Raw genomic sequence first — 18,157 nt, 5'->3', positions numbered from 1 at the left:
GTCTAGAACAACTTCGATTACTTTGTTGCTGATTGAGGGTAACTGACGGAGCAGTAATTAGAGTGGATTTACCCTACTTATTGTGGACAGGGCCTATGAGACAATTTTCTTCATTCAGTTTTCCTCTCATCGAATTTTGAACAGTTAAATGCTAATGAAAAGCAGCATAATTATTGTACATGATGAATAAAACAACATTTTTAGTATTATGCTAATATTGCTTATATACATGGTTCATTGTTAAAATACCATGGTGAGAAATATTCTTTCATTTAAAGTATAATAGATCCCATTGATAGCACAGAATTGCTATTTCTAAAACAGGCACTATACTATGGGTGATCATACCTGTTGCTTGCTTGCTGGTACATTCAAAAGATTAAGTAGTCGCTTAAGATCTGAATATTCTCTAAAACAAAAGAAATCTTGAGATAGTTGGAAAGATAATTAATAATTAAATTTCACCAATCCTTTCATCCCACTCGTGCTTAATGCAACTTTAAAGCATTGTACTGTTAATTTTTCTGAAACTGTTGATATATAAAGATTATATATATGAAAAATTTATTTGGCATTTAGGTGGCACATTTCAAGAATGACAAAATACTTTTGAAATAGTTACTCTCTCATGTAGGAAGAATTTTGAAGATTCTTTTGTGCATATTTGGAATGCAAATTCACTACAGTTACTTTAATTGCAGAGAGTACTCGCAAACAAGTGCATCCTAAGCAGGGTGTAAAAAAAATGGATTGAAAGATCATTAAACACTGGCAAATATTCCAATTACCAGCAGAACAGATTTGACCAATGGTAATCTGGTTTAAAATTAGTACTTCCTTATCAGTGACTTTTCCAGTCAAGATTTGAAGACATTTGGACAATGACTAAGATAAGAGTGTAGGGTAAGTGGGAAGGGTGGGGATGTAGGATACCAGGGAAATTGGTGTTTGGATTAGTGGGCAGCACTCAGGTTGGGCAGAGGGGAGGGATCAGAACAAATTAGGGATTTGTCATGTCTGGCAAGGTACAATTGAGATGGGGGTTATGGTGACACTATCAGACTTGGCATGGTTGGGTTGAGTGTATCAGGTCTGATGGGACTGTGTTGGGAAATTAGGTGCCAGGTCTGGTCAAGGCCAGGGTGGTCATTCAGGTCTTTCACGGTAAGGTCAGTGCCGGGTGGTTGAATTAGCTATTGGGGCAGTAGGATCAGGTTGGATCAATAGGGGATGATGCTGTTGGGACCAGCAAAGTTGAGTTGAAGTCAGTGTGGGATGTCAAGTCCGGTAGAGCCAGACCAGGTAAGGAATGGGGCAGTTCAGGTCTTGAGAAGGTAGGGTTAGAGGGAAAGTTTGAATGCAGAGAGAAGTCAGGATAAGTGGGTGTCATGGGGGAATAATACATGAGTCAGGGATTCAGTTTAGTACTTATTCAGGAACTAAAAAGTAGGGTTTAATCCACTCGCTTTTCCTAGGTAACTATTAAGCTTATATGAGTTGGGATATTTCACATTCTGCAGTTTAAATGGACTCCTTTGGAATGTTACAAACACTGCAGAATTTCCCTCAGATATTTGTGGGTAATTATCATGGACTCAGCTGTGTTGGGAATTCTGCAAGGTCTTGAACCACAACTGCAGTCTACAAAGCCACAACAGCTATCTGGCCATTGGAATATCTTGGCCATTTAGTCTGTTCCTCTTTCCACTGTTGCTGTCAAACCTGCTAAATATTTATTATTTATTTTCATGTCAGATTTCCAAAATTTGCTTTTATTTTTATAGAAGTTAGTGACAACGGGAATTTTCTAAGTGTTGAGTGAGTAGTTGCACACTGAAACTTGGATTAACATTTTGATTCCAACTTGAAAAACTTTAGTAATAACTAAATTCAAGTTAATTTTTAAACAAAAATTGCCTGTCATTGCTAATTAATTGCCATTCAGCTGCAATTGATTGTCTAAGTAAGTGTTGATTTCTTTGAGCCCTCTTGTGGCACAGCAGTAGTGTCCCTAACTCTGGACCAGGAGGCTTGGGTTTGAGTCCCAACTGCTCCAGTGGTATGAAACAACATCTCTGAACAGGTTTATTAGAAAAATAGTTTAATTTTCAAAAACAATTAGAAACGTATAGAAGGCCCGCTTGTCGCAGAGTGGTAGTGTCTCTACTCTGCCCCTGGACCAGAAGGCCCATGTTCAAGTTGCTCCAGAGCTGTGTAATAACATCTCTGACAGGTTTGTTAGGAAAATAGTTTAATTTAAAACAAAATTAGAAACATATAGATGGCCTGCTTGTCGCACAATGGTGTCTGGACCCTACTCCTAGAATTGAAGGCCCAGGTTCAAGTTCTATCTGCTCCAGAGCTCTGTAATAACATCTCTGAACAGATTGATTAAAAAAAAAGTTGATTTCTTCAAGACCTCTTATCGCACTATATGGTAATGTCCCTACCTGACCCCTGGACCAGGAGGCCTGGGTTCAAGTCCCACCAGCTCCAGAGATATGTAATAACATCTTTGAAAAGGTTGATTAGAAATTAAGGTGGTGTCTTTGAGCATGAAGCCAAACAACATGGGTGTGTCTCAAAAAGATGAATTAAAAAATCAGTCATGGCGAATGCACAGTGTAATTGTGAACACAGTACAGAAGTTGGGAATTCACTGCAGAGTGGAAGGAAGTGCTGCTCTTTATTTTCAATATATGTCATGGTTTGTTGTTCAGATAAATATTTAAACTACCTACAACTTAACTTACTTTGTCAAAATGACCTTGTTTATGCCATTATGACTGACTGACACTGTTATTTGTTAAAATCTAAGTTTTTAGACACCTAGGTGTTAAGTAAATAAAACAAGGCTGGAGACCTGTCGGCAGTGTGCTGCATCTGCAGCTTTGTCGAAAGAATCTTGAGCCTTAACAACTGAATGTGAAATAAATGACTGAATTTTATTTTAAGTCTTGCATGGAATGTGGATGTCACTGGCAAGGCTTGTCCTTGAACCTTGTGGTTTTTCAGGGCAGTTAAGAATTAACTACATTATGGTGATCTGGAGCTACATGTAGCCCAGATAAGGATGGCAGATTTTCTTCCTCAAAGGACATCAGTGAATCAGATGGGGTTTTACAACAATTCATGATTGTATTCATGATCACAATGCTGAGCCTCATTTTGTATTCCAGATGTATAAATTGAATTAAATCCTATCAGCTGCTGCGGCGATATATGAACCCATTTCTCAATAGCATTAACCTAGACTTCTAGACTAGTCCAGCGACATCACTATAACAGCATATCCAGCAACATTAACTCCAAATTGTTGAGCTGCAGTCTCATGTGCAAAGAATACAGAGCATAAGGAAAGGAGATGGAAGGGGTAATGCGGATACTTTGATCTTTCACAGTCAAATAGACAGCTAATTCCCTTTGGTTATTAAATAGTGCAGGTATGGTTGGTGGTCACTGGACAGCTGGATGTAATTGATACAGTCAGTTAAGGGAGACCATGCATTCTGCTGCAGAAGTATCAATCTTTGCCATTAACAAGCTTTAGTTCCATTGAATGAGCAAAAGGTCTGCAGGGTGGAAGAGCAAACAAACCAAAATACCATGGTACAGGAGACCATTCAAGTGAGGGGACTAAAATACAGCATGGCAGCTAAGTATATACTGTTCTCTGCAACCACAGAGCAGAGCTCCAAATGTTTGTTGCTGTGATGTTTGGATATTTTGTGACTGTAGGAAAACAGGGACTTGAAAGGATTAGAGATAATGGGAACTGCAGATGCTGGAGAATCCAAGATAACAAAGTGTGAAGCTGGATGAACACAGCAGGCCAAGAGTATCTTAGGAGCACAAAAGCTGACGTTTCGGGCCTAGGGTCTGCTGCTTGGCCTGCTGTGTTCATTCAGCTTCACAGTTTGTTGACTTGAAAGGATTCATGTCCAGGTTTGGATACATAGCACCTCCCACAGGGATGATGCAAGCCAACACATGACTGAGAAAACTTGAGGGGAGAATCATCATGGCTTCAGCAGAGTTAGACATATTTCTGTAAAGCTGTACATAGTTCCTAATGTAATAAACGATGATGTGGAGGAGACAGTGTTGGACTGGGGTGGACAAGGTTAAAAATCACACAATACCAGGTTATAGTCCAACAGATTTATTTTGGACTCATACTCTTTCTTAAGATGTCAGAGACAGAGGTGATATCAGACACGATTTAGAAGCAAAAGATCAAAGAATCATAGAACTGATGCAAGTGTATTGAACAAACCTAAGATGGCTGTTAAATCTTTAACCAATTAGAAAAGACTAATGTACAAATCCCAGAATTTCTTTCAAGTCACTGCCCTAACTAAAGGTTTTATCATTTCACCAGAGGTGACATCATAGTTCAGACAATGCATTTTGGTGTGAGGCCTTGCTTAGTATCTGGCAGCGTAGTAACTTGGAGTTAATTAATTTCCAAAGTGCGAATTTATAAAATGCTATATTGAATATCTACTAATTGTGTGCTTTTTGAACAAGTAGAATGTATCTACAAATACAAATCTGCAAGTGCAAATTCATCCTGTGTGTGTGTGTATGTTGAGGGCGGGAGAGGGAGAAAGTGGATGTGCGGCGGAAAGAGAGAGCGCATTTGTGTGAGAGAGCACGTGAGTACGTTTGTGCGTGTGTGCATGACAGAAGATCTGAGTGTGTGAGTATGTGTATGTGAGTGTGTTGTATAAGAGAGTGAGTGTGTGTGTGTGTGTGTGTGTGTGTGTAACCCAAGATCCTGTTTGAGGACATCCTCAATGGGTACCAAACTCTGCTCAGAGACTCTGCACTGTTGTGTACCCCAAAGTCCACCTTGGAGTACATTTACTCGAAGATCCAAGGCCGAGTGTCCTCGATCACTGAAGCATTCCCCCACTGGGAGGGAACATCTTTGTCTGGCAATTGTTGTACAGTATCCATTCATCTGTTGTCATAGCGTCTGCATGGTTTCGCTAATATAACATGACCTGGGACATTCTTGCCTGCAGCGTGTGAGACAATGGTGGCCGAGTCACGTGAGTATTTGCCAAGCACGAGGTGGGTGGTGTTCCCACGTGTAATAGTAGTTTTCATGATCTGACATGTCTTCCAGAGGTTGCCATGGCAGGGTTGTATGGTCTCGGATCTTCAGGTAAATGTCCTCCAGGCAGACTTTGGGATACACAACAATGCAGAGTCGCCAAGCAGAGGCTGTTGGCTAAGGTCGGTCCCCATGCAGACAGCCTTTTGGGTTCATGTCACACTACAGGTGATCCACTCGCACGCACGCACACGCACGCACGCACACACACACACACACACACACACACACACACACACACACACACACACACACACACACACACACACACACACACACACACACACACACACAAAAAGCTATGGGGTGAATTTGCATCTGTACATTTGTAATTGCAGGTACATTCTATCTTGTTCAAAATGCACACAATTTGTAGACAGTCAACGTGGCATTTTATAAGTTCCTATTTTGGAAATAAAACCAGTCTGACTTCAAGTTAATACACAGACAGATTCTTAACAAAGCCTCACACATAAAATGCATTGTCTGACCTATGATGTCACCTCTGGTATTCTGATAAAACCTTTGGATATCTCAAGGCAGTGACTTGCAAGACATTCTGGGATTTGTATATTAATCCTTTCTAACTGATTAAAGATTTAACAGCCATCTTAGGTTTGTTCAATACATTTGTATCAGTTCTATGAACCTTTGATCGTTTGCTTATAAATTCAGTGGTTGAATCCACTTCACTCACTGACACCTGAAGAGGGAGCAAGACTCCGTAAGTTTGTGTCTTGAAATAAATCTGTTGGACTATAACCTGGCGTCGTGTCATTTTTGACCTTTTAATAAACTAGTCAATTTTAACCTAGTGAAGGCTTGGTAAACTTTCCTAAACTAGATTAACCAACATATGACATGGTGGCATCTGTGAATGATCCCATAAAACATCAAATATAACTTTACAGAAGATTAGAAAGTCTGATCTGAAAAGATCGCATCAGAGATGCAGAACTTGTGAAGATGCAGTGGAAAATTTCTAAGCTACTCCACACACAAAGTGAATACAGCGAGAATCAGTAGAAGCGTGGCTTAAAATAAAATGCATTCAGTCCCGATTCAAAGACAATACCATTATATTTGTGGATTTTGAATTAGTAAGGGAAAATTAAACCATGAAGGAGCAAGTTACATTGTATATTTCAGGAGCAGTGAGTGAAGAGATTACTAAAATTAAGCAGTTTTTAATGATTTTGCATGGCTAAAGAAAAAAATACCTAGTAGAGAGTTTCTCCAATGACAAACAATGAACATAGCAGGTACCAACGTGGGACTTTGTAGCATAGCTAACTCCGAATCCCGATAAATAAATTTACACTTAAACATTAAGTGAATTGCCCAAAACTTCAAAAATCCATGGATCATAAGTTTACAGTGCCTGAAATATTTGGACAAATGGAAGCATCAAATCAAACTCAAAACTGACCCTTTGGATAAAAAAGATATTTAAGGTACACAATTACCTTAGGCTAGATGGCAAGTGTGAAGCTGAAAAGCCAACATATTATTTTACTTCAGAGAAACAGGAGCAATTGTATTATTGAAATACAAGGCTTTAATGAGACATCAGATAAATCTGAGCAAGTCTTAAAAGCTTTCGATAATTATTTCAACCCATTGAATAAAAAGCTACTAGAAAGGGCCAAATTCTACAGAAGCTCCAGAAACTAGGTACACCAATAAATAGCTTTGTAGATACCTTTACAAAACAGCTAAAGGAGATCGTGCCTAACAAATTTGATTAAATATTTTGAGGAGGTGACCAGGTATGTAAGTAAGGGTAGTGAAGCTTTGGCAAAATCCAACATAGTAGACTAATAAAAAAGGTAAAAGCAGATGATCCCAAAAGTTGAATCGACAATTGGTTTAGTGGTAGGACACAGAGAGTGGTGGCAGACGGCTGTTTGTATGACTGATGGTCAGCATGCAACTGCTTACTACAGAGATGAGCACTGGGTCCCTAATGTTCATGAAATAGATAAATGGTATAGAAGAAAATGTTGGGTTGGGTGGTGTGTGGAAATGATAATTACATTTGTGGATAACACAAAGATTGGCCACGCGGTTGACAGGTAAAAGATCTTAGGTTGCAGGAGGACACAGATAGATTGATCAGACGGGCAGATGAGTGGCAGATGGAATTTAACCCTAAGAATTCAGTTGATGCACTATGGAAAATGTAAATCAGGCATAGGAGTACTCAATGAACAGCAAGATACTAGGAAGCTCTAAGGAACAGACGACTTCTGAGATGCTTGTCCACAGATGTGATATACAAGGTAATGAGAGGCAGGGTAAAACAACTGAACAGAGAATAAATATTGGCACAGAATGGCTGTAAGATTTATCAGAAGGAAAAATGTGACTAATGAGCTACTACATGTGATGGTATTAATATTCCAAAATTCTGTTCATTCAGGAAAAACTTCCATCTCACTGGAATGTAGCGATTAAAATCTGTATATTCAAGAAGTTGGGGAAAAGTTAAACCAAAGATCATTTAGCTTGAAGACTGTCACAGGAAAGATAGTAGAATTGAACAGTAAAGAGATTGTACCTGCACATTCAGAAAACATCAAGGTAATTACATGATTTTGTCAAAGGGAAATCATGTTTTACCCATTTATTGAAGTTCTTTGTAGAAGTAACATTTGGTGTGGATAAAGTGGAGCCTGTTGACTTGCTGAACTTAAATTTTCAGAAGGTATTTGATAAAGTGTTATTGCAGAAAATAAAATCTCATGTTATAAGGAAGTGTTACATTAGCGTGCGTAGAAGATTAGCTGACTAGCAGAAAACAGAAGTATGCATAAATGTGTCTGCCTTATTGTCAGGATGTGACTAAGTTGTTTATAATTTACATCAATGACTTAGATGAGTGAGCAGAAGGCTGTTGTGGTGCAGTGTTAGTGTCTCTACCTCTGAGCCAGGAGGCCTAGGTTCAAGTATCACCTGTTCCAGAAGTGTGTCATAACATCTCTGAATAGATTGATTAGGGAAATATCCAGATGAGGTGAGCGAAGACATGGAAGCTAAATTTACAGATAGCACAAAAATAGAAGAGTTTGTTGCAATGGGGACATAAAGAGTTTGCAGGTGGATATAGATAAAAACGTTAAGTGAATTGGCAAAACTCTGGCAGGAGTGCGATGTGGGAAAATGTTAAGCTGTTCAGTCTGGAAGGAAGAATGAAAAAGCAGATATTATTATAATTAATAAGGCACAGAGGGATTTAGGTGCTCCAGTTTATGAGTCACAAAAAATTAGTATGAAGACACAGCACATAATCAAGGAGGTTAATGGGACATTGACTTTTATTCGGAGGAATTGAACATAAAAAGTGAAGACGATAGGCTTTAGTTATAAAGGCATTGGTGAGACCACATCTTGAAAAGTATGTGCACTTTTTGTTTTTTTAAAATTAGGACATTTAGACAGTTTGGGGGGGCTGGTTTTCTGAAGGCCCTTTTCTGAAGAAGGGTCTCGGCCCGAAATGTCAACTTTCCTGCTCCTCTGATGCTGCTTGGCCTGCTGTGTTTATCCAGATTTACACCTTGTTATATTGGACAGTTTGGGGTATGTTTTCACTGGAGTTTAGAAGAATGAGGAGTAACTTGATTGACGTATTTACGATCCTGAATAGTGTCAATAAGGTTGATTTATTTATTTATTGTCATATGTATTTTGTTACAAAATACAATGAACAGTGTTGTATAGTGTCACCATTTTTCAGCGCCATCTTCAAACACAGAAAAATAAACCAAAACATAGAATATAAAGGCAGAAAAATAAAGAAATAATGTTCAACAATAATAAACTTCTTATTAAGGGCTCAGCCACGGACCTGGAGTGACCAGCCTCGAGTCCCCTTGCCGCTGGACTTGGTAGTCTTGGCAGGATGCTTCCTCATTTGGGGTTAGTCCAACTAGGAGACACTGTTTTAAAATTAGGGGTCTTCCTTTTAGCATGGAGATGTGGAAATTTTCTTTCTTGGATGTGTGACTCTGAAATTCTGCCTCATAAGGCCACAGGGGCAGTTGCATTCAATATTTTTAAGGCAGCTGTAGATAGATTATCGTTAGACAAAAGAATCAAGGGTTATTGGGAATAGAGATAAGTGTAGATTTTAAAATATGAGCAGATCAACCATGATCATATTGAATGGGAGCAGGCTCCAGGGGGTGATGTATTTACTTCTGCTCCTACTTTATATGTTCATATGTACTCGCTGCAGTGTTATCATTGAATAGTGTTCTTCATTTAGCTGAGTACTTTCAACTGATGCATCAAATATACTGAAAAGAATTGAAGGACAGAAAGCAACACAAAATCTCAGCTCCAATGAAGTACCAACAACTATGTAAATCTGTATCAATTAGTACAATTATCATAGATGATTCATTTGGACAGATATAGGACACATGTTGCAATAACAAAAGTTCTTCCACCATAACAAGAATAAACTGCAATCTAGCATGAACTATCTGAAGCAAAAAAATCTAATTATGTAATCTAAAATGGAAATACCTTTTATTCCATGAGTGTAATTTAAGATTAAAGGAGCAAGAAACCTTAGACTAATTTCAATTAATTCTCACTTAAAAGTTAATAACCTAAAACACAGCTATAGTAGAACAATGATAATCTTACTGGACTGGTAATGCAGATACATTGCACTAATGATCTAGAGGCATGAGTTAAGACCAACATGGCAGGGAAATTAGCTACTGTCTTGTTTCCTCAGCAGTAATGAAATTTGTAGAATCTTGGAGATTATGCTGAATAGTCTTTTTTCACACATTGCTTTCTCACTGAGTGCTTCTATCGAGAGATGGCAAGCACAGGAAGAGAGAGAGAACATGTGAAAGCCTTCCAACTTCTGGTCTTATGAATCTATTCTTTTTTCTCTGTTTGCTCTGACAAGTAAGATTCTGAAACATGATTCATTTGTATTTTGCACAGTCTAGCTCCATTGTCCTTTCAAGCAGAATACCCCGCAGACAACTTTTCATCTCCTAACAAGTGTACAAAATGTGAATTAAACAAGAAATGCAACTTTTTTTGACACTGACTTGTTTCTTATGAAAAGATGGTATTTTTAGTGCATCTAGTTTAGAATATCCTGCACGGATTCTCTGGATTTGCTTCAATCTGTGGTCAGGTATAAAAGCTGCTAGTCTATTGTTTGTCTTTTTAAAAATCTCTTTGGTCTATGGAAGTCTCAGATATTAAAATCATATGATGGAATTGAATATCAACAATCCATGTTTATTGTAACACCATTCTTAATTGCTTTTGAGAAATGGTGATGAGGCACTTCCTTGAACATTTGCAATCTATTTGGTACAGGTTCATGTACAGTAGTTAGGGAGGGTGGTTTAGGATTTTCTCCTGGTGAAAATGAAGGAATGGAATTAGATGCCCAAGAAAGAGTGGTATGAAACTTGAAGGCATCTTGCTTGTGCTAGTGTTCCCATGTGTTTCTTGCTGTTGTTCGTCTAGATTATAGTGGTCCCAAACTTGGGAGGTGATGAAGAAAGAGGGTTGGTAAGGTTCAGAAGGACATCCTGTAGATGTACAAATTACTGCCATTTTGTACCAGTGGCAGAGGGGATGCATGTTTTTGGCAGCGGATGGAGTACATATCAATCAGGCTGCTTTTTCCCAGATAACAGCTATTGGTGCTGTTCTCATCGAGACAATCAGAAAGGAAATCCTCATCTTCTGGTTTTGAGATTTCACTGACTAAACCCCTCTGTTAAGGTGACTTGATCCTCTTAACTCCTTAAGAGAAACTAAACTCGGTTCTGACATTAACCCTAGTATCTTCTGAACTGAATTAAAAACTTGCTTAAAGCTTGGTTTTTCTGTTTTCAAAGCTTATGGCCTTCAATGTTTGCCATACCTGTTGTAATCTTCAACAGTATAAAAGTCTTTACATTTACACCAGAGAAGCCTGCAGTCATCTGGTTTCTGACAGACACTAGATTAGGCCACTGTTATGGAAGCAATTTCTGACCTTTTTTTAAAAAAGAAGACCCTTCACAGAAACAATCAACTCTGATCTACGTCTTCACACAATAGCAGGGGAATTGCAAATGGGGGCTAAATACTATGTAATCATGAGCAAATGTACCTACTTTTGATATCAAGTTGGATTGAAGGTTATTGATGAAGCAGCTGAAGATTGGATCCAGTACACAACCTTGTGAATTTCCTTCCCTGGATCAGGGAAGGATGGCCTCCAACAACCTACATCCATTTTCCCTTGTGCTAGGTACAACTCCAATTAGTGGACAGTTATTCTCCTAATTCTACTGTCTTCGATTGTGCTTAAGCTCTTTCATGTGACACTTGGTCAAATGTTGCTTTGATGTCAAAATCAATTTCCCTCATCTCATCTCTGATATTCAGTTCTTTTGCCCATGTTGCAACAGGGCCTTAGAGAGGTTTGGAGCCAAAGAGATGGAATCCAAACGGGCAATAATGAGCAAGTGTTGACTTGCAAATGCTGCTTGATTGCAGTATCAATAACATCTTTCACCCCTTTGTTGATCACGGAGACCACACTCCTGGGTAGTAATTGGCCATATTGAATTCAACTCGATTTGCGCGAACAGGATATATTCAGTAAACAAACCAAAATTTTGAAAAGCCACTGTCAGTAATAGCAACAATGAAATTACAATATTGCAATACACAATGTCCTAAAAACCTTTCTTCAGTGGAAGCAACTCTGCTCTCCTTACCTCGTTGCGCCTATCGGTAACTCCAGATACAAAAGAAATTGGTTGCCTTTTAAGTGCCCTCTAAAAATGGCCTAACAAGCTATTCAGTTATATCAAACTGTGACAAAAACATATAATAAGAATAAAACCAGATGCAAAATCTAACAGTGACCTACATACCAGCCATGGCAAAATCACCGCCAGTTCAGTTGACCCTGAAAAGTCTTCCTCATTTACATTTAGGGACTTGTGCCAACGTTGTCCCTGATACCACTCAAAGAACAATGAGACTTGTCATACTTACAAAATTTTATCTTTCAATCAGGGTCTTCCATTATCATCCATGAACTGTAGTACAGTGATGCACACCTGCTCTGGGAGTCCTCAATATTGACATCAGAGCTTGGCATCAGATCACACATGGGCAAAGAAGCCTCCTGCTGAATACTATCAATCACACATCTTTAGCTGATGAAGCAGTGAGGCTGTATGTCAAATACAACTTGGAAGAAACACTTAGAATATCAAGGACACAGAATGTACTATGGGTCCCTGACTTCATGTTCATCAAAAGTGACTCAGTAGTACTACCACCGATGAATGTGGCCAATCTCTGCTTGACATTATCCTCACTACAGTCTACCTGTTGTAAATACGTCTGCCTTTGATAGTACGGTTAGAAAATAACTACAGCACCTTCTTTGTAGAACTGAAGTTCCATTTCACACTAAGGTTACCTTCCATCAAATTGTGTAGCACAATGGAAAAACTAAATTATATTCAGAACACAACTAGCACTTCTAAACTCAGTGCCCATGAGATGTTGTAAACCATAAGCAATCAATCTCTAGCCTCATGGCCTCATATTTCCCGTACTTTATCATTACAGTCCGGCTGTGCGACACCGTAGTTCAATGACGACGATAATGCAGCATGCCAGAAGTAATAGTGAGCATCCTCAGAGGAGCAGGAAAGTTGACAGTTCGGGTAGGGACCATTCTTCAGAAATGGGTGTAGGTAGTGGTTGTCACGGTTTGGGCCAAATTGGGTAGGCCTGAATGTTGTTTACAGTCCATTGGGGATGATCCAGCTCGTTGGTAGGTACTGAGAAAGGAGCTATGGCTGTAGTACTGGGTTGTTTAAGTATGTGGTGTCAGAGTTCGAGGGCAGAGGAGATTATCAGTGGGTTGCGGTGGGAGAGAGATCCACCAAGGTCTTTCTGGAGGGAGGAGGGTAACTTCTTCAAGGTGGGCATTCTTGGAACAGGCTTTGCAGTCGGGTTATGAATCACTTGGCGGTCACAAGAACTGCAGATTCTGGAGTCAGAGACAACACAGTGTGGAGCTGGAGAAGCACGGCTGGCCAGGCAGAATCAGAGGACCAGGAAAGTGATGTTTCATGTTGGGACCCTTCTTCAGAAACTTTCTTGTTTCTCTGATGCTGCCTGGTCTGCTGTGTTCCTCCAGCTCCACACTCAATTGTTTGAGAGAACTGTTTTTTTTATTTTCTGAATGACTGAACTGATCTAGGTACAATAATCTGGTTCACTTCCTATTTTGTAAACCCCACCCTTACTGAGATCAGATGGCAACTTAGAAGCAGGCAGAACCTATGAACTTCCTGATCTGTAAAGATCAACTACTTGCCTGAACAATTAAAATTGCTCAGGATGTAATCTACAGAACAAAGGAATAATAGTGTAAAATTCAAGCAATCCAGCCAAGGGTTAACAAGGTGTACTCTGCCTCCATGGTTGTTCAGTTCAGACCCACAACAAAAACAGTATCAACATTTTCAGCAATCTTTTTAAATATTTTATGAATCTGAACATAAAGGCAAATTTTATTTTGGTTAAATTGGCTATGGTAAGGATTATTTGTCATTATATTCACAAGTACCAAATAAATAAATTACCAAGTTTAAACTTTGTGGTTGGTTTTTTTGTTTTGGTGAATGCCTTTATTCATCAGGACTGGCCAGACCAATCTTTCCTCCAACGTTTTGCCCCGGGCTCTTGTCTGTTATCTTGCTAATTATGGCATTCTCAGTGCAGTACCAACAGGATTTCTATTTATGGTAGAGACAGGTTCTTTTTTAAGATGCAAATCTTATATGTTAAATAGGACTGCACACTATATTAGCACTGGCAAAGGGAAATAGGTTGGGTTACCGGCAGAACCGTGGTAGAGGATGGAAACTCTGCTCCGACCCTGTGGACAGTGAGTGGGTGGAGATGAGGGTGGGGGGAATTGAGGAACACAATCCATCAAGTTCAAAATATGGGTCTTTATTTTAAAGTTCCTTATCTTACTGATTATTCTCTGTAAACTCAGCCGGTAATGTGGACTAGTCGATGCGTTCCAGTTCAATAATCTTGCTCCTTTACATTGTTTAACTCCAGCTGGTTATCAGCCTTCAGCTGTCTCAGTTCAACTCTCTACGACCTCTTCCTCCAACCCCATTTCAGCTTGGTACACAGCACCACCATTAACGGTCTCGACAAAAACATTTTCACCGTCACCGTCATTTTTTGTTCCCTCCTGCAGGACCCACTTTTGTTACTGATGCAGATGCTTTATTTAGATTTTGGCAATGAAAAACATTATAATGAAACTGTCTGACAACACAGGAAAAAAGTACTTTGGTAGTCTTTCTTGTTGTTTGCAAATGACTTCAGGAAGAAAATGGCAAGTTAGCAGAATTGATAGGCTAGTGGCAGTGCATCTTAGTGAGGTTAAATATGAGTCGTAGAGTCATACAGTGCGGAAACAGACTCGTTGGTCTAACCAGTCCATGTGGAAAATAAGCCAAAACTAAATTAGTTCCACCTGATTTTAAACTAGGTCCACCTGTCTGCCCAAACTAAACTAGTTCCACCTGACTTTAAACTAGTTCCACTTGACTGCTCCTGGCCCATATCTCACCAAACTTTTTCTATTCATGTAATTATCCAAACGACTTTTAAACATTGTAATTGTGCCCATATCCACCACTTCTTCATCTCCCTGTGGGGGTGCCACAGGGTTTGGTGCTAGGACCCCAGTTATTCACAACATATATTAATGATTTGGATGAGGGAACAAAATGCAACATCTCCAAGTTTGCAGTTGATACCAAGTTGGGTGGGAGGGTGAACTGTGGTGAAGACGCAGAGATCCTTCAGCATGATCCTGACAGGTTGGGTGAGTGGACAAAACAATGGCAGATGCAGCATGACGTGGATAAATGTGAGGTTATTCACTTCAGCAGCAAAAGCAAGAAGGCAGAATGCTACCTGAATGGCTGTAAATTAGGACAGGGGAGTGTGCAGCAGGACCTGGGTGTCCTTGTCCACCAGTTGCTGAAGGTAAGCACGTAGGTGCAACAGGTGGTAAAGAAGACAAATGGTGTGTTGGCCTTCATTATGGCAGGTTTTGAAAACAGGAGTAGGAATGTGTTGTTGCAGTTTTACAGGGCCTTGGTCAAACCACACCTGGAATATTGTGTGCAATTTTGGTATCCTTTTCTGAGGAAGGATGCTCTTGCTGTCGAGGCAGTGCAGCAAAGATTTACCAGGCTGATTCCAGGGACGGTGGGTGTGACGAATAAGGAAAGATTGACTAGGTTTGGAACATCTTTCGTTAGAGTTCATATGAATGAGGGGGAATCTCATAGAGACTTACAAAATTCGAACAGGACTGGCAGGATAGGGGCAGGGCAGATGTTCCCAATGGTGGGTGTGTCGAGAACCAGTATGGAAATTTGGGATAGACGATTTAGGGCAGAGATGAGGAGACATTTGTTCACCCAAAGCCAGTGGCATTCATGACCACAGGAAGTAGTTGATGCCAAAACAAAGAAAGCAACGAGATATTGCACTTAAGGCGAACGGGATCAAAGGTTATATGGAGAAAGCAGGATTAGGTTATTGAGTTGGATGATCAGCCATGATCATGAAGAATGGCACAGCAGGCTTGAAGTGACAAATGGCCTCCCCCTGCTCCTATCTTTTATGTTTCTATGTTTCCATGTAATTTAGTTGCCGTTCCTTCACTCCCCTCATTTGGGTCATTGATGAAATGTTGAGAGCCCAGCACAGACCCCTGCAAGATTTGACTTATCTCATTTTGTCAATCAAACAAAAAACCGTTGATACTTATTCTCATTTTTCTGCCAGCCTGGCCAGCCAATGTTGATATAGTCCAATACCACCACTTCTCTCCCTTGCACAATAACTTCTAATGTGGCACCTTATCAAATGCCATCTAGAAATCTAAGTGTGGTGCATCTACGGAGTATCCTTTATCAGCAGCGCATATTACTCCTTCAAAGGGGTGGAAGCAAGTGGGGGTGCTTTGTGCAATGAAACAGGGAGATTGGATTGGTGGGGACGCCATTAGTGTCCCATCTAAATATGTCTTGCAGGAAGTGCACCCAACTCTTGCTCCTCCAAGACCGCGTTAGGGAACTGCAGCGGGAGCTGGATGAACTTCGGATCATCCGGGAGGCAGAGTCAGTGATAGACAAGAGTTTCAGGGAAGTAGTTACTTCTAAGTGTGAAGAAAGCTGGGTAACTGTTAGAAGGGGGAAAAGCAGTCAGTGCATGGATCCCCTGTGGTCGTTCCCCTGAAAAACAAGTATACCGTTTTGGATACTGTTGGGGGCTCGACTTACCAGGGGCATGCAGTAGGGTGCAGGACTCTGGCACAGAGTCTGTCCCACTTGCACAGAAGGGAAGGGGGGATAGGAAGAGAGTGATAGTCATTGGGGACTCAATAGTTAGAGGGACTGATAGAAGGTTTGCCGGGAACGAAAGAGACTCACGATTGGTGTGTTGCCTCCCAGGTGCCAGGGTCCGTGATGTCTCGGATCGTGTCTTTGGGGTCCTGAAGGGAGACGGTGACCAGCCCCAAGTTGTGGTCCACATAGGCACCAACGACATAGGCAGAAAGAGGGACAGGTATGTCAGGCAGGATTTCAGGGAACTAGGGTGGAAGTTGAGAGCTAGAACAAACAGAGTGGTTATCTCTGGTTTGTTACCCGTGCCACGTGATAGCAAGGCAAAGAACATGGAGAGATTTCAGCTGAACATGTGGCTGCAGGGATGGTGCAGGAGGGAGGGCTTCAGGTACATGGACAATTGGGGCTCATTCTGGGAAAGGTGGGACCTCTACAAACAGGACGGTCTCCACTTGAACCAGAGGGGCACTAATATCCTGGGTGGGAAATTTGCTAGTGCTATTCGGGTGGATTTAAACTAGCTTAGAAGGGGGATGGGAAAGTGAGGTGTAGTCCTAGTACACTGGAGGATGAGCATAGGGAGGACATGGTCAGGACCTCACTGTCACAGGAGTGTGCTGGCAGACAGCAAGCTGGATTGAAGTGTGTCTACTTTAATGCCAGGAGTATCCAGAATAAGGTGGGTGAGCTTGCAGCTTGGATAGGTACCTGGGACTTCGATGTTGTGGCCATTTCAGAGACATGGATAGAGCAGGGTCAGGAATGAATGTTGCAGGTTCCAGGGTTTAGATCTTTCATTAAGGTCAGGGAAGGTGGTAAAAGAGGGGGAGGTGTGGCTTCGTTGGTCAAGGACAGTATAACGGTGGCTGAAAGAACCTTTGATGAGGACTCATCTACTGAGGTGGTATGTGCTGAGGTTGCCGAGGAAGGTTTGTCGACTGAGTCAGTATGGGTGGAAGTTAGGAACAGCAAGGGAGCAGTCACCTCACTGGGGGTTTTCTACAGACCTTCAAATAGCAGTAGGGAGATCGAAGAACTCATTGGCTGGCAGATTGTTGAAAAGTGCAAACGTAGTAGGGTTGTTGTTATGGGTGACTTCAACTTTCCCAATATTGATTGGACCCTCCTTAGTGCAGATGGTCTGGATGGAGCCGTTTTTGTCAGGTGTGTTCAGGAGGGTTTCCTTACTCAGTATGTGGACAGGCCGACGAGGGGAGAGGCCATTTTGGATTCGATGCTCGGCAATGAGCCAGGACAGGTGTCAGATCTCGTGGTAGGAGAACACTTTGGCTACAGTGACCACAACAGCCTCACATTTACCATAGCCATGGAAAGGGAAAGGAGCAGTTACCAGGGAAAGATATTTAACTGGGGTAAAGGAAACTATGACACTATCAGGCAGGAGTTGGGAAGTACAGATTGGGAGAAATTGTTCCAGAGAAAGGGCACAGCAGACATGTGGAGGCTGTTTAAGGAGCAGTTGTTGCGAGTGATGCATATATTTGTTCCTCTGAGACAGGTAAGAAGGGGTAAGATTAAGGAGCCTTGGATGACGGGTACAGAGGTGCTTCTTGTCAAAAAGAAA

The 18,157-nt window shown here is 40.8% G+C and overlaps 1 protein-coding gene across 2 annotated transcripts in view; it reads right to left on the bottom strand.

Annotated features, from left to right (window-relative positions):
- The window catches only part of nek10 (NIMA-related kinase 10), a 239,310-nt gene that overhangs the window by 195,642 nt on the left and 25,511 nt on the right, over nt 1-18,157 (bottom strand). For both annotated transcript variants that reach the window (XM_048523358.2, XM_048523368.2), the window contains exon 3: nt 349-409. In XM_048523358.2, coding sequence (XP_048379315.1) covers nt 349-409 — 61 coding nt within the window. The remainder of the gene's footprint in view (nt 1-348; nt 410-18,157) is intronic.

Source organism: Stegostoma tigrinum, chromosome 2 (assembly GCF_030684315.1).
Source record: "Stegostoma tigrinum isolate sSteTig4 chromosome 2, sSteTig4.hap1, whole genome shotgun sequence".
Lineage (NCBI taxonomy): Eukaryota > Metazoa > Chordata > Chondrichthyes > Orectolobiformes > Stegostomatidae > Stegostoma > Stegostoma tigrinum.
The sequence above is the reverse complement of the archived record's forward strand: the minus strand, read 5'-3'. Positions and strand labels throughout refer to the sequence as shown.